At 44.5% G+C, this 22,114-nt stretch overlaps 1 protein-coding gene across 6 annotated transcripts in view; it reads left to right on the top strand.

Annotated features, from left to right (window-relative positions):
• The window catches only part of Ilkap (ILK associated serine/threonine phosphatase), a 23,010-nt gene extending 1,658 nt beyond the window's left edge, over positions 1-21,352 (top strand). Inside the window, exons 2-12 of one of the 6 annotated variants that reach the window (XM_021158509.2) lie at positions 6,147-6,212; positions 6,682-6,738; positions 8,923-9,024; positions 10,021-10,147; positions 12,654-12,760; positions 13,336-13,429; positions 14,605-14,692; positions 16,025-16,146; positions 18,958-19,077; positions 20,781-20,862; positions 21,097-21,352. In XM_021158509.2, the coding sequence (XP_021014168.1) occupies positions 6,147-6,212; positions 6,682-6,738; positions 8,923-9,024; positions 10,021-10,147; positions 12,654-12,760; positions 13,336-13,429; positions 14,605-14,692; positions 16,025-16,146; positions 18,958-19,077; positions 20,781-20,862; positions 21,097-21,237 (1,106 nt within the window). In that variant the 3' untranslated portion in view covers positions 21,238-21,352. Of the gene's footprint in view, positions 1-6,146; positions 6,236-6,681; positions 6,739-8,904; positions 9,025-10,020; positions 10,148-12,653; positions 12,761-13,335; positions 13,430-14,604; positions 14,693-16,024; positions 16,147-18,957; positions 19,078-20,780; positions 20,863-21,096 lie in introns of those variants that run through there. The other 5 variants (XM_029478422.1, XM_021158503.2, XM_029478416.1 and 2 more) reach the window with 5 other exon arrangements.
• The last annotated feature ends 762 nt before the right edge of the window (positions 21,353-22,114 follow it).

The raw sequence follows: 22,114 nt of genomic DNA, 5'->3' as shown, positions 1-22,114 counted from the left end.
AGTGGGTAAGAGCACCCGACTGCTCTTCCGAAGGTCCAGAGTTCAAATCCCAGCAACCACATGGTGGCTCACAACCATCCGCAACGAGATCTGGCACCCTCTTCTGGAGTGTCTGAAGACAGCTACAGTGTACTTACATATAATAAATAAATCTTTAAAAAAAAAAAAAAAGAATAAGACTAAATCGCATACTGACCCTACTCATGCATGGGTCAGTATAACAAATTTTCCAAAATAGTACTGGGAGCAATTAAAAAATAAGTCTAGTCATTTTCACATACGATAGGAAGATGTGTGGACAATGGAAACTGCTGTGTCTTCAGATCAAGCTTTGCACTGCCTTTGACCTTCAGGAACCGCTGGCAAATGTGTGTAATAAGTGATGCCTCCTGCAGATACTATGTGGAATAAAGAGAACCGGTGCATTTGGTAGAATGCATGGCCCAGGTTCGATTCTATAGTCAGGGATTTGTAGATGATGGCTGGTGACATCCCTAGGATCTGCACTGTAACCACAACGTAAAGGGGCAGTTGCACTGATTCTGTAGAAAGTATGAGGTGTGTGGCGGATGATGCCACCACTCAGCACAGCAGCCATCTTTTGGTTCATTCTTTTGTTTTTTTTGTATCACATCTTCATACCCACAAGACAAATTTTTATAACCTGGAATAAGTATGTAGAAAGTATGTGTTTTATGTCTACAGATATTGTACTGAATTCCGGCTTCACTCCAGGACTTAAAAGATTTTGATAGTTGAGTATATCAATTTAAAATAACAATCTTTTGCAGAAAGGAATTATACTTATTTTCTATCAGTAGTGGAACTTATAGATACATAAAATGCTGACATAGATTGTTTGGTTACATAGAGTGGTTCACTTGTTTGCTTGTTAGAACATTTTGTTCAAAGCTGCTGGTCAGGCTAGAGCGAGAGCACATGGTAGACACCTACCTACCTAGCATGTGTAAGGCCCTGGGTCCAGAGCTGGTACCAAGACAGAGCACCTGACGATCAGCCTAGTGCTATTACTCAGCACAAGAGCACGTACTTAGCATGAAAAATATTGAGTCTAGTCCTTAGCACCTCAAATAAAACTGATGTTTAATTGTCAAGGGCTATTTGCTCACTAGAGTAACTTAAACGTATGTAATTTAGGAGCTGGGGTGAAGACACATGTCTATAATCTCAGCAATTAAAGTATGCGGACATAGGCTTCTAGCCTTTACACACACTCGTATATACACTGACACGGTCACATGAGTATTTATTTGAGAAATGGAAATACAAACATAAAGGTTAAAATATCAGAAGAAAACATTACTTCTAGAACTTAGGGTATATGCAAGAAAAAAAGTAAGTCATAGTTAAGTGAACTGAGGAAAGAATGACAATATATGTTTTGAAGGGTTAATATAGTTATGCATAATGATTGAAAGATTCACAGGATTAATAAAAAGACAACCCCTTAGTACACATCTTTAATCCTAGCATTTAGTAGGCAGAGGCAGGCAAATCTCTAAATTCAAGGCCAGGCTGGTCTAGCTCTACACAGAAGTTCCAGGACAGTCAGGCTACATAGTGAAACACTGTCTCCAGAAGACAAATGACAAAAAAGGTCTTATCACAATATATAATATCCAGAAGATGTAGAGCCTGGATAAATGATGGGGAGAAGGGGATGGATAATACTAGCTGTGATTGGAAAGGTGCACAGTTCATTCCCGTTGGTGTTATGGATCAAAGTTGCATATTGTCTGGTGGTAGCTGACAACTGTAGTTCACATAGTTTGGATTTCTGTTTATTCAAAACAGTGCAAAATTTGGGCTAATGAAAAGTTCCATAGTATAATATATATGACCCACATCCATTGTCTAAGATCAAATGTAGTATTTATAACCTATAGGACATTTTAAAGGATCCAGATACAAACATGTTTGACCATACTGATGATCTGCAGGATGACTAAAGAGGTCCTCATGAGCCAGCTTGGGGTTGTGCTGTAGAACTGTAAGGGTAAGTGTAGTCTTGGTTGAAGTCTAAGACAGGTGCTCAACTAGAGCCCACACTGGGGAGTCCACCAGCTGGGTTTGAGTCTCCACTCCCCATAGCCCACTCATCTTGGGCAGGCGTTTGGCCTTGGTGTCTCAGCTTCCTTCTCTTGGAGTAGTAACAGTACCTTATAGGATCCTTATAGTAATCAGTTGAGTTAAAGCATTTAGAGCCCTTAATATAGTGCCTTACAAGCAGTGAGAATTTCATCTTACAGCTCATTCTCAGTTGTGGCCAGTAAGATGGGAAGGTAGTCTCTCTTTGTTTAATTAAGTACCTCTGGTGGCATTCTAGGGTGAGAGAGAGAGAGCAACGTACTGTCCATTAGTGACAGTGCTGTTTGAACACTCAGTGTTATGGCTGAAGAGGGACTAGACTGGCATGAAGCAAGACATCTGCTCTGAGGAGTGCCTGTGAGAACTGAAGATACACCTGTTAGCTATGCAAAGACTTTTCCTGTTGGACAACGGTAGTGGAAAAACCATGCTTAGATGAGGAGGGCTGCTGCTCAGGTTGGCCTCCATGCTGTAATTTACACGTCCCTATCCCTAAGAGGCTGGGCCCGCTGCTGTCATGGCCCACTGAATAAGTTGTCCTAATTATCTAATTTTTTAAAAGACTTATATGGGTGTTTTGCCTGTGTGTATGTATATTACATGTGTGTCTGGTGCCCCCAGAGATCAGAGGACAGTGTGGGATCCCCTGGAACTAGAGTTATGGATTGTTGTGAACCACCATGTGGGCGCTAGGAATTGAACATAGGTCTTCTGCAAGAGGAAAATTACTGAGCTATCTCATCATCCCCAACCAGATACAGTTTTGAGTGTCAGGGGAATGGGTGTTTGATTGTTAGACCTTTGGAAGTGAGCTGAGAGAATATTAGGGGTTTGTAGAGGAATTAATACTTAGAGTAAGTACTCTTTAGTGTTCTGCTTCTTAGAGTGGAGTTAGCTCTCTTGTATCTGTGGGTTCTATACTTGTGGAGTCAGTGTACCACAAATTGAAACAGATTTTTAGAAGCTGTAGTAAGCATGTGCAGACTGGTTTCTAGTTATCCTTGCTTAGATGACACAGTCTAGGGGCCATTTTTGTAGTAGTTACTGTGTGCTGGGCACAAGTATTCTAGAGATGGTGTGACATATAGAGGATAATGTTGGTGGGTTGTTTGGGTAAAATGACGTTTGTGTAAGACAGCAATCATCTCTGGTTTTGGATATTAGAGTGGTTCCAGAAGTAGTGCCTCATTGACCCCAAGGGTAGCTGGGGACAGTGAAGGGCAGTTTTGCCCACTGTTTCCATACATTTGTGTCTTGTGAGAAAACTGAAAACATTTGTGATTCCTTAGCTTGTTGGGGGAATCCTGAGGATTAGAATCCTAAGGGTTGTTGTATGACAATAAAATAAAAGAGATTTTGTTAGCTTTAGGGGATGGATGTGTGTGTGTTTAGGCACTTCTTTTTTTTCCTCCCCTTCCCTTCTCCCTCTTACTCCAGCCAGCTTGCTCCGGCCCATAGGATTATTATTATTATTTGTTTCTCATTACGGATGGTTGTGAGCCACCATATGGTTGCTGGGAATTGAACTCACAACCTCCGGAAGAGCAGTCAGTGCTCTTAACCGCTGAGCCATCTCTCCAGCCCTATTTAGGCACTTCTAAATATCCCCAAGACATTTCTTTCTTTGGAATGATAGATTCTACTTTTGTTTTAAAGAAAAGAATTAGGCTACAGGGATGGGTAAGTGCTTGCCACACAGTATGAAGATGAGTTCAGATCCCACTGCCTATGTAAATGTAGGGTGAGCATGATGAGGTCTACATGTAATCCCAAGACTCGGGGGCAGAGATGGATTTCTGAAGCAAACTGGCTACTAGCTGAGCCAAATGAGCAAGCTCTAACTTCAAAAGATCCTGCCTCAATATATAATGTGGAGAGAGATCAAATAAGACAGCCAGAGTCTACCTCTGTCCTCCATACACACACACATACACACACACACACAGCATGTAAGCATACTTACATGTAGACACATGTGTAAGGAGAATTGATACCCATCTCATCTTTATATGGAGAACAAAATCGTGATCATAAACCTCTTGAAGAATATACATTTATTTAAGTGAACTGATATAAATGAGGGTATTTTACATGTCTAAGAAACAGACAGTAGAACGAGGTCTGTCTTGGGTCTGTGGGTGCCAGAAATTGAACCCAGAGCCTCTGCAAGAGCACCATAGGAGGTAAGCATACTGTATAGTAGTCATTTATACCCAGCTATATATACATTCTGAGAACCTATAGATGCTAAAAAATTCTGTAAAACACTATGTTCTTCCCTGTACTTGTGTGAGAGCTTGACAGAAATGAATAATAAAATAATCATGCCATAATAAGAGTGTGTTTTGGGGGCTTGAGAGATTGGCCCAGTGACTAAGAGCACTTCTTGATCTTACAGAAGACACAAGGTTCCATTCCCAGCACCTACATGGTAGCTTGCAACCACCTGCAGCTCCAGTTCCAGAGGCTTCAAAGGCCTTCTTTTGATCTTTGGGTATCAGGCATGCACATGATGGACAGGCAGACATACTTACAGGCAAAACACTTGTACACATAAAATTAAATAAATAATTTAAAAATAAATTTAAATTTGTGTGTGTTTTGGGGACATTTCTTAAGTAAAATAAAAGTTGCTTGAATATAGATTGTGTAATTCTATGGCAGTCACTCTGACAACCCCCCAAATGGCTACTAATCATTAATGGTTTCTGAGGGACTCAGTGACAGGCAGCGGGGAGAGCAGAGATGGCCTGGATGAGGAGATGCACAGTGGGTAGGGGCTAGGGATACCACAAGTCTCTCTACACTAACTTAGAATGGTGTGCAGTTGAAAACGAATTCTTTTGATAGTTTCCCACTTAATACCATTGGGCTGCCAGTGATACTGCATAACTGAGTCTGGGAAATGTAGGTCAGGAGTCTGCTTACCCCTCACCATCAGGATATTTTTCTCTAGATTCTTGTTTGTCAGCTCATATGTTTAATAGTTTAAGTAGAATTTTGGAAGACTTTTAGAAGCTGGGGAGTAAGGAATAATGATTACATTTTATGTGAAAAATGATAATGGGACATAAGACATCTAGAATTTAATCTTCAGCTTTTTGTTTTGAATTTGATTGTTTTTTCGAGACAGGGTTTCTCTGTATAGCCCTGGCTGTCCTGGAACTCACTCTGTAGACCAGGCTGGCCTCAAACTCAGAAATTCGCCTGCCTCTGCCTCCTGAGTGCTAGGATTAAAGACATGCGCCACCACACCTAGCAATCTTCAGCTTTTTAGATTAAAAAGAAAAGAAAAACCAGAAACATTCCTTGGCTTTCTTCTGAGGCCTGTCCTCTTCAGCTGTGAGATAAGCTCTCCATAGACTCATATTGCTGGTGACACCAAGTCATACTAGATTCTCTCCTGTTGCACAAGTCACCAGCTAGCATTCAGCAGTTCCCAGGGGCCTCTGAAGGCACCTCTGCTTCTCAGCTCTGCCTTGAGGTACAAAGTCATCTTTTCTCTTTCAGTGATTCTCTTTTGAGGGAATATTTTAGGAACCAGGGTATATTGTGTGTAGTTCAGTGGTAGAACACACTTAGCATGCATTTTACACTTAATATTAGGGCTAGAAAAGAAAGGGGAGGAAGAGCTGTGGCAGCAAACATAGACCTTTTACCCAACACTCAGGAGGCAGAGGCAAGAGCATCTCTGTGAGTGTGAGGTCAGCTTGGTCTTCATTGTGAGTTTCAGGCCAGGGCTATTGTAAAACCCCTGACCCCTCTCCCCCAAAAGGAAAAATCCAAATATGTTTTAAATTGGGCACCTGCTAGGGTGTCATTTCATTGTTTTTATATGGACTGTGACTGTTGGAAACAGGCCTTCTATAGTAAATAGCTGTCCTGACAAGATTTTTTTAAAAATATGTCTGCTTAACAGAAAAGAGAAAATTGTAACTCACAGCAGTATACCTCATATCAGGAGTGGGCACAGGTGTGTTCCCTGTAGAAGTTTATCCTGGGTGGCCATCTCTCTAAAAACAGGTTTTCTGTTTCAGGGAAGGAAGCACAGGAAGGACCCGTGCTCTTTGAGGACCTGCCCCCGGCCAGCAGTACTGACTCAGGTACAGTCTTCAGGCTTTCCCAGGTGTGTGTCAACGTCTACTCATCCTGGGATTGTAGTTGTCTCAATCTTTCTCCCTTTCCCCCATTTTTAACACACAGATGTTTTAGGTGTTGGCTGTCTTTAAGTTTTGAACCCATGGCCTCAGGTAAGGCAGAAAGACCTGCAGTAGGTAGCTCTGAGAAGTGCTGCATAAACAGGACGAGCCTTGTCTCTGGTTCAGTTTACAGTATGTTACTAGTTGCAGTGAAATTCAGCTCATTTAAGACAGCATTTCTATTTCCTTTGAAATCATAGGACTTTAAAATAGGTTCCGGATATATTATTCCCTGCAGACTGAGATGCACTGGATTGACACAAGTTCTGAATTTGTCTCAATAAGCTGCTGCATAGGTGTCCTGGTGGGATGGATTCTGAACCGAAGCCTGGTTTGTCATCATGGACTCACTCTGGGTTCTTCTGTGTTTCAGGCTCTGGGGGACCTTTACTCTTTGATGATCTTCCGCCTGCTGCCAGTGGCAATTCAGGTAGGCAAACAGTTTTGAGGTGTGGCTGGATAACCCTTATTGTGCCACTATGTAAACTGTGTGCACAGGTTTTAGCAGGATTTTGAATGACGTTAAAGTATAGTATAGATGAGGTCTATTAAAATTGAACAGACATGCTCAGATAGAAGCTGAGATTAGAGACTTCAGTACTGTATCAGCCATTTTGTTTCTTGTCCTTAACTTTGCCTTTACCAGCTAGGCTGATTTTTTTTAAGAATTCAGATCCAGGGGGCTGGAGAGATGGCTCAGCAGTTAAGAGCACTGACTGTTCTTCCAAAGGTCCTGAGTTCAATTCCCAGCAACCACATGATGGCTCATAGCCATCCGTAATGGGATTTGGTGCCCTCTTCTGGTGTGTCTGAGGACAGCTACAGTATACTCATAAATATAAGTACAAATACAATAAGAATTAAGATCCAGGCATGTGACTCCTGCCTGTAATCTCTATTCAGAAGGCTAAAGCAGAAGGAACTTGAGTTCCAGACTAGCCTGGGCTATGTAATGAGACCATGTCTCAAAATAATAACCATCATTTAAAAGGTCAAAAGTTCACTCTGAACTTTCATATTAACTTTTTACATTTTCAGTTTGTTACTCTGATTTGCCTTATGTCCCCACATGACAGTGCTCTGTTTTCTGTCAGAAGGGAAGAGTGATGGGTGCACTGTTATAGCTGCAGACTGATTATTCCATCTAACTGACAGCCTCTTTGCTGTGTGGGGACTGGGGAGAGGCTGCAGGTGGTCCTGTTTTTTTGTGGTTAAAAGTTTCATTTGTTGCCAAATAGAATATTTACTACTTTTCTAAATATTTTTTTAATCCCTGTGAAATCAGTAGGATTGCTTTTAAAAAGAGCATTTAATTGTCTTTTATGAGAATCCCAAAGTTTTCAGGACTAGGGACTCGTATGAAAAACTGCAGCATGCTTCTATCAGTCAGCCTTGAAAACTTTCCTAATAGAGTCAGTGCTCTTAATTATATGAGGGTAATATGCAAATCAAGTGTTTTTGTAGAGTTAACTTTAAAATAATTCAGTCTGTATTGGTCCTCATTAGAAGACTTAACACAGCGTGTATAATTTGGTACTCAGTACTTTGGATTTATTGGAAAACTGATCTTCCCAAGAGGGCAGATGGTCTGTGAGGGTTGACCATGTGCGTCTGTGAGACAGGGCCTAGTGAAGGGTCTTTAACATATAGACCGCGTCCTGTGGTGCAGTGGGGCTCACCTAGAGGCTCTTAATAGCAGTGTACTTCTCTGTTTTGCAATTAGAAAGGATACAGAAAGGAAAACTGGAGCCCAAACAGTAAGCAGGTGATGCTGATGGAGAGACACTGAGGAGACTTAAAATGTCATGACATTTTCTCGTTAAGTTGCTCTTTTTATGCAGTGTGTCATGCATTTTGTAATACCATTGTGGATATGCTCTTTTGCCAGGAGATGAATCTTAGCACAGAGCTTTTTCTTCTTTTTCCTAAGAAGTAGGTTGAATGAATGGCTACAGAGAGCATTTAGGGACATTTGGTGTAACTGGCACCACAGTGGCTGGTTTATTTCTTGTCCCTATCGATGTTCACACAGTCTCTGGAGGGCATACTCTCACCGTGTTATGAAGAAACTGTGGCTGGAAGATTAGAAACTGAAGCCAGACCTTATGGTCTCCCCACACGAGTGCTGCTGGAGCAGCTAGGTTTGCTTGATAGAGAGGTAGGGGCAGCTCCAGCAGCTCTGTGCTTTTCAGGTAGAGCCTACCTTTTAACTCATTTTAAGCCTTTTAGGAGTGTGTTTTGTTTGGACTTGTTCAGGAACATACAAGTTTGCTGCGGCTTTTGGAAATGTCCCTGTTAGTCACTAAGGGTCTGTGGATGTAGTATATCATGAATATGCTACAGGCTAGAAGTTTAAGTGTGTATATAAAGTTATGCTGCAGAGAAATCTCCAGGGCAGAGACTCTTAGGTCCTTGACTCTGCGTGGATGTTGCCCTATCTTCTAGCTTTCTAACCAGAAGTTGTAGCCTGGGCACAGTATGTGTTGGTCCTTGCCTGAAGTGCAGTTATGTCTGTAGGCTAGAGTGGATGGAGCTGGGTCTGCTGGCAACTCTGCAGTCTATAGCTGTTTCTGTCTGGCCTTTACTTCATTTCTAGGTTCTCTTGCCACATCAGGTTCCCAGATGGTGAAGACTGAAGGGAAGGGAGCAAAGAGGAAAGCCCCTGAGGAGGAGAAGAATGGCGGTGAAGAGCTTGTGGAAAAGAAAGTTTGTAAAGGTTTTCAGACAGTTTGAAAACAAATGTATCAGCTCTTATACCTTAAACATCCCAGAGCAAAGCCAGTGTCAGCTTCTAACTGTAGCACTTCTCTGAGTGTAAGAGGTGGGCGTGGCCCCCTTCTGCAAATGATATGTAAGACTGACTTTGCTTTTCATGTACTTGCCTGACCTGACAGGAAACCATGTTGTTCTTCAGCATAGAAAAGGATGGATTTTTTTCCTTTGTCCTCTTCAGAAATGGCTGACTTATGACCATCCATTCTTTCTGACTACTAGTCTTTGTTTAGAAACTCTTGATTAGCTTTGACTTGGAGAAATAGCTGTAGACTTCCTTTTTTGTACTGATGGAGAGAAATGACTGAAAACTTTCATGTCTACGAATAATTGCCTCAGTGAGAGCAGTGGCACGAATGTGGCAGTGCTGCTGGACATGGCCAAAGGCATCGCTTTCGCTTCTAGAAGCTCTGTAGAGAACTTAACTAGGCGGCCTCTGAGTGCGACACCATTCTGCTCCAGCAGACTCCCTGCCCTCTCACTTCTCAGTTGAAGGAAAGTGCCTGCTACCATGGTTGGCAGCCTAGAGCATGCAGATGCATACCCTCAGGGTCTCCAGCAGCATAGTTGGCAACTCTACTGATTGGAAGTTTTTAGAAATGGGAGTTTTTGTGTCCTCATTAAATTGTCACCAGATTAAATTTCTCCTTGGGGACCACTTTCTCCTGACCCTTAGTCCCACATCCCCATTAGTGTGTGAGGCAGCACTTCTTTGACTCTGATCTCCTTAGGTGCAGCTCACATGTCTGTCACAGCTCCAGGCTTTGTGGCAGAACCCTGAATTGTAGCCACAAGGAAATGCCTTGAGGGAATATTGCTTATTTGTACCACTGTGATGTTGCTGAGCTAGGCTGCCGTAGTACCTCTTATTTGCTCTGGGACTAGGGCTTCTAGAGGGTAAGGCACAGTTTTGTATTGGCTTTTTGTTTTCTTTCCCCAGCCTCTTCGGTGATCTTTGGTCTGAAAGGCTATGTGGCAGAGCGGAAGGGTGAGAGGGAGGAGATGCAGGATGCCCATGTCATCCTGAACGATATCACTCAGGAGTGTAATCCTCCACCGTCTCTCATGTGAGTGTTTACATTCCAGCAAGCCTGGTGGTGCTCATTTCTCCTCTGTTCTAAGTTTTGGACTGTGTGAAGATGCTTCTCCAAGAAAGACTGATGCCATGAGTAACCTGCCTTTTGCATCAGTGGATCTTAGATGGGAGAATATTTTTAAGATAGTTGTTACCATCTGAGGATATTTTTGGAATAGGCTGTGGCTATTGGTATTTGGTGGGTAGAGAAAAGAATATTATATTGCTAAACAAGGGACTGCCCCTCAGCAAAGATCTGCCCAGCCTAGATTTCCTCAGTGTTGCATCTGAGTGCCGCTGAGTGGGAACTGTCTCCCCTGCTGTGGACTTGGGGCAGTTGTACTCTCATGGGGACTGATCAGCTTCGGGCTGAGTGCTTTTACTCTGTGTCCTAGAGAGTGGCTGGATTGTAAGTCAGTGAGTAAACTCTGCAGGAAGTGTGGGTGTGGTGATACATGATGGTGGCTCTGTCCTGAATTCCCAGCACTCGGTGGGTGTTGAGTTCCTGGAAAGTCTTAGAACTACCAAAAAGGCTTTGCCTCCAAAACAAACCCGGCAGAGTCTCATGGCATTAGGAGAGGCTGTACAGCTAGATAATCAGGGCCCAGAAAGACCAAAGTAGTCAAAATGACCTGGAAGAAAAAAAGCAGTAGACACATGGAATTGAAGCCTTTGATCAGTTCTCAGACCCAAAAGAAACAGACAATAGCACATTGCATAACTGCCAACATTCTGTTATATACATTGCATAGTTGTATATTTCATCTGTAATTTCTATAATCGAGAACTGCATATTGTGCATGCTGTGGTTTTCCCTGACAGTAGTTGTTCATTAACATACAGTGTGCTAGCAGCTGTCATCCAGCTTGTCATTATGGCTGCTGCAGAGCCAACGATCATGACGGAGACAAGGACATAGTGGGTTCAAAGCCAGGAAGAGCCTTAGGAAGTATCCCCAGATAATACCAATTGCACAGTGCAGGCTGTAAGCCAGATGAGACTTGTTTTCTCATAGGTCATAATGTCTTTTTTTTAATGGTTTTAGAGCTTTATTATAGAAAGGCAGAGGGAAAGAGAGAAGGGAGAGAGAGAGACAGACAAACAGACAGACAGACAGGCCATGGCCAAGAGGAGAGAAGGGGGAAAGAGAAAGAGAAAAGAAAGGTTAGAGAGTAAGAGGAAGAGAGTGAGAGGAGAGAAGAAGACAGAGAGAGAGGAGCGAGAGAGTCGATCATAATGTCTTACAAGATAATGAGGGCACAGAAAGACCAAAATAGTCAAAATGGCCTGGAAGAAAGAAAGCGGTGCACACATGGACCTGAAGCCTTTAAAAAGTGCTCTTACTGATCAAAGGAATGCAAAGAAGCTTGAAAGAAAAGTTCATCTTAACCCTAAATGTCATTTCTCATTAATAGTTTTCTTTCTGATGTAGTTTTAAATTAAAATTATTGTGTGCATTTATGATGCAGGTGGACCTGTGCTGTGTAGTTGTCAGTGGATAACTTTGTGGGGTTGGTTTTCTCCATCCACTATTACATGGGTACCAGGAATTGAATGCAGGTTGTCAGGTTGTCAAGCCAAACTACCCAGTTAACCATCTAGCTGGGTTTTCTGACAAAAGTTGGTAGGAAATAGGAATAAGAAGCTCAGCATAAGCTTTGAAGTTAGATATTAATCAACACTTAAGCGACAATCCTGTAACTTCTCCCTTGTTCATATGAACATTTTTGACAAGTCTTGGATAAGTAACTTTTTTCATTTGTTTAACAAAAGTCTGATTTAAATGGGATAAAAGTTCTGAATTCTAATTTCACTGAGAAATTATATAGCTTAGTTTATAAATTTTATTTATTTTATGTGTATAAGTTTTTACCTTCATGTATGTATATGCACCACATGCATGCTTGGTACCCAGAGAGATCAGAAGAAGGCTTTGAATTCCCGGGAGCTGGAGTAATGGATGCAGGGAACTGAACCTGGGTCCTCTGCAGGAGCAATAAGTGCTCTCAACCACTGAGCCATCTCCAGCCACAGCTTCGTTTTTGAAACAAATGTTTTGTTTTGTGTCTTAAGATAGGTCTCACTCTGTAGGCCAGGCAGATCTTGCAACTCACAATTTTAGCATTTCTCATGCTCCAGCCTCCTGTGTTCTGGGATAACAGGTGTGAGCTACTATACTGGACTCAAATTTGAGCTTCTAACAATTAAAATGGATGAAACTTACTTACATCTCTTAAATACCTTTTCCCGCATGTCAGTGTGACTGGTCTCTCAACAATGAATTTCATGTTCATTGCTTGAGATGAGACTCCAAAGCTTTAATGAAGCTGAGTGGTGAGTAATCTCAGCACACCTGGGCAGGGCACAAGGGTCTGTAATTGGAGGCCAGACTGGGCTAAATATGGAGCCCCCACCTCAAAACTCAGTAAAGCAAGCTTCAGTGAAGAGGTGTGTTCATTGTTTTAGGGATATAATTAACTTTTAATTCGTTCTTCTAGTACTCGGGTTTCATACTTTGCTGTGTTTGATGGACATGGAGGAATACGAGCCTCGAAATTTGCTGCACAGAATTTGCACCAGAACTTAATCAGGAAATTTCCTAAAGGTGAGACTGAGAACTGAACCTGTGGACGTTTGACTTGCCTGCGCTGTTTGCTGGCTGAGTCTGTCGGACTGGGTGTTTTGCTTTGGCAGAGCGTCGTTGATGGGTTTGGGGATATTGCACAGTTGATAGTTTACCTGACTAGCATGCCTGAGGCCCTAGTTCCAGTCCTCAGGACCTTGTATACTGGGTATTATGGTTCATGAGGCAGATGAGCAGTTCCAAAATCATTTTCAGCTGCACAGTAAGTTTGAAGCCTGGGCTACATAAGTCTATGTCACCAAAAAAAAAGTCTTAGGCTTTTAAAGGAGTGAACTTAGGGCTCAGAAGAGGCTGTGTAAATAAAGCACCATTTCTTAGCTTGCTAAGTGTCTGGGATGTGATTAAGTGTCTTGTCTGCCTCCATGCTGTGGAAACCAGTACAACAGAATTGCATGGCACTCCTACAGGTGAGGAAGTAGATTGTTGACAAGGACATGCTTAGAAAATAGTTTATATGTGAAAACGACCAACAGAACCTGAGTGGGCAGCAGCCTTCTCCTCTTGAAAGATGACTCTGTTTGACCCTTCTCTACCAGGAGATATAATCAGTGTGGAGAAGACTGTAAAGAGGTGCCTGCTAGATACTTTTAAGCACACCGATGAAGAGTTCCTGAAACAGGCTTCAAGCCAGTGAGTATCTCCATGCAGAATGCTCAGTGCGTGGTGTTTTCCTGAGCACCCTCAGGTCTTGTGATGCTGTTTAGCCAATGCTTTCTGTCTCAGGAGTACCCAGCACCATGTGTGAGCTCTTACAACCATTAATTAAGGAGGATGTGGGGCCAGCGGGAAGCCAGTCAGGATGATTGCTGCTAATTTTTATTCCCTGAGTTCTGTTCCATAGGGTAAAAAGAGATATTCCCTCCACACACACATGCACACTCACACACTATGCACTCACATACAATAATTTTTTTAGGCAAATAAATTTTTAAAAAGCAGAAAAAAATGCTTTTTAGAAAAATGTATGTTGGAGCTGTAGAGATGGATGGTTCAGTGGTTAAGAGCACAGGCTGCCTCTTCTAGCACTCGCATGGTGGCTCACAGTTTCCTGTAACTCCAGTTCTAATGGCCTCCTCTGGTCTCCAAGAGCAGCAGGTATGCACTTGAATACATGCAGACAAGACACTCGTACATATTAAGAAGGGGGAAAAAAAGATGTGTGTATTTCTGCATCACAGTAATGAAAGCCCTTGGCATGGGCTATGTTAGGAAGAATTGTTTGGTGTTTGTTTTTAGTTTTGAGAGAGGGTTTCACTGTGTATCCTTGGCTGGCCTCAAACGTCAAAGTTTTGCCTGCCTTTGGAGAGAACCAAAGGTATGTGGCCCCTCCATGCCCAAAATAAAGAGCTTTGTTTCTGCTTACTGTTCTGGACTTGAGGCACAGCATAGGGCAGCCCAGTTAGTTTGGACCTTTGATTCGAGTGGCATACTATGGTAGCAGTGAGTTTCAGCATGCGTGCTCATGAGCCAGACAGCAAGAGACAGGGAAAATGGGCCCAAGCTCCACAGTCCCTTTGAAGGACTTTGCAGTAAGATTCCACAGCTCCTTATGAGGAAACTTTCACAGTGACCTAAGATCTCTCATAAGGCCCCATCTCCTAGAGGGCCACAGTACTCTCTAATAGTGTCACCATGGGACCCCAACCTTGACATAGGAGCATCTGGGGACCCTACCCACACCCGAACTATGGAGTAGCTCAGAGGATACAATCTGTTTTACCCGGCAGACTTGCTGCTTAGCTCTATAGATGAGTCTCTGGTCACTCGCCAGGAGTGGTGACTGCGTTTCTGATGTGTTTCCCCAGGAAGCCTGCCTGGAAAGACGGGTCCACTGCCACGTGTGTCCTGGCTGTGGACAACATCCTGTATATCGCCAACCTTGGAGATAGTCGGGTATGTGGCTCTGAGCCACCTGCTTAGGTGACAGCATGTCTCAAGGAGAGAACTTAAGCAAGTTAAAGTGTTGGTGGCTGGTTGGGTCTTCCCTTCTAGTGGGATTTCTGCAAGGAGTGTTCCAGTGTGCACCTGGGACGGACTCAGCAACTGAGCCAGGGTCGTCTGTTCTCCCAGAGGGCCCGGAGCTGGCTGGTTCACACCGAGATGCTGTCTCCCCTGCCAATAGGATTTAGGGTTTTTTTGTTTTGTTTTGTTTTTTGTTTTTGGGTTTTTTGTCTTATTGGGATTTTTTGTTTGTTTTTTGTTTTGTTATGTTTTGTTTGCCATACTGTTAAATGACACTGTGGTTTAGAATGAAATCTGTGTGCAGGTAACTTAGATCCTCATTTTTAATGACATAGTTGGTATTGAATGAAAGTATTAACTCCACCTTTCCAAGGGGTTTGACTGCAGAGTAGCTTGAGAGCTGTGAAAGGGAAGTCCAAGGCCAAGCACTTCTGCAGCACGAGAGCCCAGGGACAGGTCAGGTGCTGTAGGGAGTGGCCTTATGTTCAAGCGTGCTGCTTTCCACCCAGTCCTGTGTCCTTCAGTTCCCAGTGACCACTCACACTCAGCAGCCTCTACAACTCCTCCTCTGGTGCTTAGGGCTGGGACTCATCACTAGAAATGCAGCTGTAAACGGAGGTGACAGCCTGTCCTCAGGGAGCTGAGGTTCCTAGGAGCCTCGATAGACAAATTCTAGTATATAAGTAAACAAGTATACAAGTAGAACAGGTTTAGAACAAGTTACCTAAACCAGAACAGGAGGAAAAATGTGTCACTCCACCCCCACCCCACCCCCCAATCCTTCATACCCAGACCCAGTATGAACCCTGGTTCTTTATGTGACTTTAAGCAAATTACTCCTCTGGGCTTCAGTGTCCTCTGTGAAAGGGACACAGTAACCATGGCCATGGGAGCAAACAGGGAGCAGTGTGTGCTGTGCTTGCCTGTATCCTCAACTCTCAGAAAAACTCACAGACTTCTGACTTTGGCCATGGTATTTGTTAAATGCCTCCCATCTTTGTCACTGATGCCACCAACAATGGCCATTTGAGAGATTGGCTACAGTCAGCCAGCAAGGATTATGACAGAATTGACACCAAAACTGGGGATTTCTCACCCTTAGAGTGAGAACAACTTTCCTATTTGCTATTTCTTTGATGCTGGATTCTCTGAGCTTCTGTATGTCAGCAGGCAACTGAATGTGAAATCATTGTAAGTCTCCCTTTGACTGAGTCCTAGATGCTGCTCACTGAATTCCATGGTTTGTGATCTCTGTCTTCCCAGGCAATCCTGTGTCGATATAATGAGGAAAGTCAAAAGCACGCAGCCTTAAGCCTCAGCAAAGAGCACAACCCAACTCAGTATGAAGAGCGCATGAGGATACAGAAAGCTGGAGGGAATGTCAGGTATCCAGGGCATTTATGGGGTCCCAGGAACTCAGTCTCCACACCATTGAGGATTAATGTGCATAGTAAGGTCCACTCTCAGTCTGGCAGTGCATATGAATAACTTAGTTCATCTGTGTCACAGTAAAGGTAGAAAGTGTCTCCCTGGCTGAACAGAAAGACAAAACCTGTCTCAAGTCAGTACTTACCACCACTCAGCTATTTTCAGTGTGTCTGGGGAGCTTCTCTCATACTGCCCTTGCTTGGTTTTTGTACAGGGTCTCATCTAGCCCAGGCTGGCCTCACCTGAGTCTATAGCCAAAGCTGGCCTTAAACTTGTAATTTTCCTGCCTCCAGCTCCTCACTTCTGGAATTATTGGCCTGCCTTAGCATACCCAGTTTATATATTGCGCTGTGGCACTGAAAGTCTCTAGTGGTTAGTAGACCAGGTTCAAAGCTAGGTATGGGAACACTTGCACTTTCAGGTACTTGGGAGGTTGAGACAGGAGAGTATTTGAGTTCAGGAGTTCAAGGTCCACCTGTGCAATGTGGTGAGGCACTCTCTCTAGTTAATAAAGGGATGCCTTCAGAGTGTGCTGTTGCTGACACAGAGGGTCACGTATTACAGCCGTACCGCCTCAGTTCACTCACCGCTGTCTTCAAAGGTCATGTGACCAGAGTCGATCACTTGTGTGCCCAGAGGTGAAATGAGAACTTCATCCTTCCACTTCATGGACATTGCCTTCTAAATGTGACCCTGTTTTCTGGTTCTTTCTATAATTTGTCCTTAAGTTTTTTTGTTCTGTTGGAGATAAAATGTTCAAAAATGTCCTTTTAGCTAAGCTGCTGGGGTGTTTGAACTTGAAGTCTGAAGGCTTTCTCTTCTCTAATGTATGAGAGCTGGGAGGCTTTGTGCATGGCTGCTGGGCATAGAGGGAGGCAGCCAGAATACATGGGGTCACACAGGATGTGGCACCACAGTCTGTACACCAGCAGGTCCCAACCTATGGGTCATGATCAGAGGGGTCGCATATCAGATATTTACATTATGGTTCATAACAGTATCAAAATTACAGTTATGAAGTACCAGCAAAATAATTGTATGATTGGGGGTCACCACAGCCTGAGGAACTGTACTAAAGGGTCATTAGGAAGGGTGAGAACCATTTCTACATCACCTAAACAGTAGCCACAAGGGGGCAGCAGTGTGGTGTCCATTGACAAATGACATAAAGACTCGCCTGTTAGTAGTGTGAGTTCATTACAATGAAGGCAGTGTGTAGCAGGGCTTCCTTTGGGCGTATGAAGAGATGTTTGCTTTTCTTTTACAAGGAAGGGTCTAGCCTGGCAGGCTTTCTGAAGACAGTGACATTGCAGTACATCGGCATCGTGTACCTGGGACTGGGCTAAGCACTAGTGCCATGGTCCTTGGGGACCAGAGCTTATAGCTGTCTATTCTCGTGTTCACACACTGGCTTTGGGCTTCTGCTGTTCTCCAGGGTGGAGCATTCTTCCCCTTTTCCCACAGCTAAAGGAGAGTGGTCTCTTACTTTCTTCAGGAGTCAGATGAGCCCCAGACCCAGGAAGAGCAGGAGGCTTAGCTTTTGAGAACTTGGAGTAGGAAGGCTCTGCACATAGCTAAGATCTGAGAGCTGCAGAAGAGGGTCTCTCATGGCTCTTAAGTTTGGGGCTGCTTCCTGTATGGGTGCTCTCAAGCCGAGCACCCTCACTGCTCTTGTTCAGTACTGCTCCTGTTAGCACTGCTCCTAGGCACTTCCATTACTCCAGTTCTGTTTAATAAGTTGTATTCTAGAATGCTCTGTTTTCCCCAGGAAACAGCAGAAGTCTTTAGGGATTAAAAAACATTCATTCAGAGTGGCTGAACTGAGTCACTGGGGGTGACTGGAATTAAGGCTGCCTCCAGAACTGTAGCACCAGCCCAGGAGGAACTTCCTGTCCCACCTATCTATCTGTACAGCATCTCCTTTGTGACTTAGGAACCTCAAGGATACTAAACCACCACACTGCTTTGGTATTTAGTAAGTCTTAAAAATTATGTCCTCCGAGCCCAGGGAGTCGATATGAGAGCCTGGGCTAGCATAGTTCTTGGGGCAGTGTGACTGACTACACTGGTTCTCCGTGATCATAGTGTCTGCCTAAGGTGCCTCTTCAATTTATAGGTCATCTGTTTTTTCCTTCACAAAAAAGTGTGAGCGAGATTATCATGAGTGAACTTGTAGCCCTACTGGTGTGAAAGTGCTTCAGCAGCTAGCAACCATAGCCTCAGATATCCTCTGAGCCTAGCTTCAACAGTTAGAGTGCTTACCACCCTCTTTCCTGGCCACCCACACACAGGCTGTGTGCGTAGTCATTTAAGGGGCATAGACTCATACCATCTTGTTAGAATAACTGGGCATGGGAGGTTGGGGAAGGGGTATAGGCATTGCGGTGAGATTCACTGTTGAGTCCATCAACAGTTAGGGTGGATGGTGCCCATTGTTGCTGCTAGTGTATAGCTGTGTAGTCCTCATCTCCGAGGGGAGCAAGACCCGAATGACCTCGGTTTGTGTCTGTGCCTCACTGGAGATAAAGAAATGTTAGGCTGAGTGGTGGTGGTGAGTGCCTTTGATCCAGCACTCAGGGCAGAGGCATGTGGATCTCTTGAAAGGCCAGCCTATGAGTTTTAGGACAGCCAGGACTACACAAAGAAACCATGTCTCAAACTAAACAAAAAGAAATGTCAGACTCAGCTATTGTGGACTCTCAGTTTCTGCTTTCAGGGACCTGTGAGGAGTCAAGTCTGATAGTCTGACGTTATTCCCTTCATTTCAGAGATGGGCGTGTCTTGGGCGTGCTGGAGGTATCACGTTCCATTGGAGATGGGCAGTATAAGCGCTGTGGGGTCACATCTGTGCCTGATATCAGACGCTGCCAACTGACCCCCAATGACAGGTAAAAGCAAACGGTCTCCAAAAGTGTGGGTATACACATACAGGGGCTTGTTTCTCTTGCTGACTTTCCTCCAATCTGTGTTCAGCCTTTGCTGGGGGAAGTTGGGGAGGGGTATGCAGTGTGCCTGGCTCTGTAGTACAGAGACGGGTCTGGTTTCACGGGGTCCATGGTGGTCAGGAAGAAATTGAGATGGATGCAGGGGTTGTGCTAAGAGGCTTTAGAGGCATCCATTCCAAAGAGAGTATCCAGACCATGTCCACTCATTCACGTGTAGTGTGTACAGCCTCCAGGCACAGCCTCCAGACCTGCTGGGAAGAGCCATGTTCTGACACCTGCCTGCCTAGGCTACGTTGTCAGTTATCCTGGGATATTGGAGTGTGTTTCTGGAGGCCCCTTGTACGGTTATGGCATTCCCTGCCCTAGATTAGGACAGGCCATCTGCCTGGGCTCTTCTGGGCTCTCATAGCATGGCACCTTAGGGACAACTATGACAGCAGCAGTGTGTAGTGACAGTGCTGTGCTAAGCCCATGTCTGTGATTGACTATTCTGAGTCTGAAAAATACTGGAAAGAGTAGCCTGCTTAGACTTGTCCCCACCATGTCTCAACCTCAGGTGGTGTGCTCACAAAATATGGCTAGGTATGTGCCCTGTCAGAAAATAGAGACTCTGGACAGGCTAAGAAACAAAAGCAGGTAGCTATTTTAAAGCCAGGCCAAGAGAACAGTGGCTTCCACAACAGAACATAAATGCTCAGAGGCTTCCTCTGGGCATCTCGGGAACAGTGAGCTGTGTTCAGACCAGAAAGTGGGGATGTCCACTCTAGGATCTCAGACCCTCAGCAGTGAAGGATGCTTCCCTTAGGATGCTTGTTCTCCATCCTTGGACCTGTGGTGGCTCACAGGTATGTTCACTACATACCTGCTGCCATGATTGTCCCTAAGGAACCAGAATGCAGCATCTCATTCTGGGGTCTCTGAGATTCTTCTTACGGGTGGGGAAAATGTCCCTCTTGTGGTATACAGCATCCCTCCTTAAAGCACAACTCATTTTAAAGAGTTTCAGCTTCCTTACACAAAATCTATTGCTTTAAAATGTTCTTGGCCATTGAGTTGTTGGACAGGCACAGTGCTACTGGATTGGTTTTGAGGATTTTTGTTTAATTTGGTTTTTTGATTTATTTTCATTTTATTTTTTTTATATGTGTTGGGTGTTTTGCCTGCAATATGTCTGTGTGAGGGTGTAAAGTCCTGGAGTTACAGTTGTGAGCTGCCAAGTGGGTGTTGAACCTGGGTTCTCTGCAAGAGCAGTCAGTACTCCCAACTGCTGAGCCATCTCTCCAGCCCCTTGTTTTATTTTTGTAGACAGGGTCTCACTGTATACACCAGCTTGCCTAGAGATCCACCTGCCTCTGCCAGCTGAGCTCTGGGACTAAAGGTGTGACAACCAAGCCTGGTTGGTTTGGGTCTGTTGAGACAACTTGCCCTACTGGAGTCAAACTTGCTGTGTAGCCAGAATGACCCCTCTCTACCTCCAGAGGATGAGATTACACATATGTGTGCCATTATTCTTTAATTTTTAGGGTAGTGAGTGGAACCAGGGCTTTCCTTAACATTAGGCAGCCAGCTACTCCTCACTGAACTCTCAGGTCACCTTTGTTCAGGAGCTTGTTGCTGAGACCCTTGTTTTTTTCCCTGTATCTTAGGTTCATTTTGCTGGCTTGCGACGGGCTTTTCAAGGTCTTTACCCCAGAAGAAGCTGTGAACTTCATCTTGTCCTGCCTTGAGGTGAGACATCTTAGAGGGCGTGCCACTTGTCTCAGCTGCTTTGTTTCCATTGCCCCGCAACCCCTGAGTCAGGGGTAATCTGTGAACCCTGTCAACACAAGCCCTGTTGTGGAGCTCACCAGGCACTGTCCTGCCAGTCTGTGAGGGACAGAGCAGGCCCTGCCCTGGCTGCAGTGTCTTAAGAGAATGACAGAGGCTGGTGCCCTGTTCACTCAGATCCCATCCCTTTGGTAGGATGACAAGATCCAGACCCGGGAAGGGAAGCCTGCTGTTGATGCCCGCTATGAAGCTGCATGCAACAGGCTGGCCAACAAGGCAGTGCAGCGGGGCTCAGCCGACAACGTGACGGTGATGGTGGTGAGGATAGGACACTGAGGCCAGCACACTGACGTGTGCTCTTGACTTGCAGGTTCATTTTGTTTGTGCACGCTGTGTGTACTCCTGTGGGACTTCCATGGTTGTAAATAAAGGTTTCTTTTTTTCCTAGTTATTTGAGTGACTGGTCCTGAGTTAACTGTGTTTGCTTTAGAATGTGCTCTGGATCTGTCCTTGTCAGAACCACCATGGGCCTCTTGGACAAGCTCATAATGACCTGTTAGTAGTTCACAGGCTCTTGCTGTCATTGTGACCCTTTGGGGAAGTGGGGCCTTGCAGTAGGATGACAGGATAATGGGGCTCTGTTCAGTTTTCTATACAGAGCACATTTCTGGCAGGAGCCCAGGTGTGGCTGAAATGGGGTCCATAGATGAATTTACCACGTGCCATGCCAGTCTTACTAGGTTCCTAGACAACTTCATTCATCTCGTTCCCGTTTCCCTGAAGTGAGCCCTGAGTGGATGACTGTCGTCCTGGCTTACACTCAGCTGTCAATCTCAGGAGTTCTTGGTTCTGCTGCCTGAGTGGATGGTCTAACCCATGGCAGGGAACCTCTGAGCATGATTGGCCCCCGAAGAACTTTCTAACCTGTCTCCAAACACCTTCTGTGTAGGAACATCAGGCTGGGGCTATTTAGTGAAGAGCTCTTGTAGATTTTGTATAAACGCTGGCCGGGGGCTGTAATACTACATAGCTGCCTTTCCAGACCTGTTTTAATGAAAGTCACTGTCTTTCTCCTCCACAGCCGTATCACTGTTGGCCAGTTAGAAAATGTGCTGCAGCCCGGCATGGTGGCGCACGCCTTTAATCCCAGCACTCGGGAGGCAGAGGCAGGTGGATTTCTGAGTTCGAGGCCAGCCTGGTCTACGAAGTGAGT

This window comes from Mus caroli, chromosome 1 (genome assembly GCF_900094665.2).
Source record: "Mus caroli chromosome 1, CAROLI_EIJ_v1.1, whole genome shotgun sequence".
Classification (NCBI taxonomy): domain Eukaryota; kingdom Metazoa; phylum Chordata; class Mammalia; order Rodentia; family Muridae; genus Mus; species Mus caroli.
Note: the sequence above shows the minus strand (reverse complement) of the source record. Positions and strands in the feature narration are given on the sequence as shown.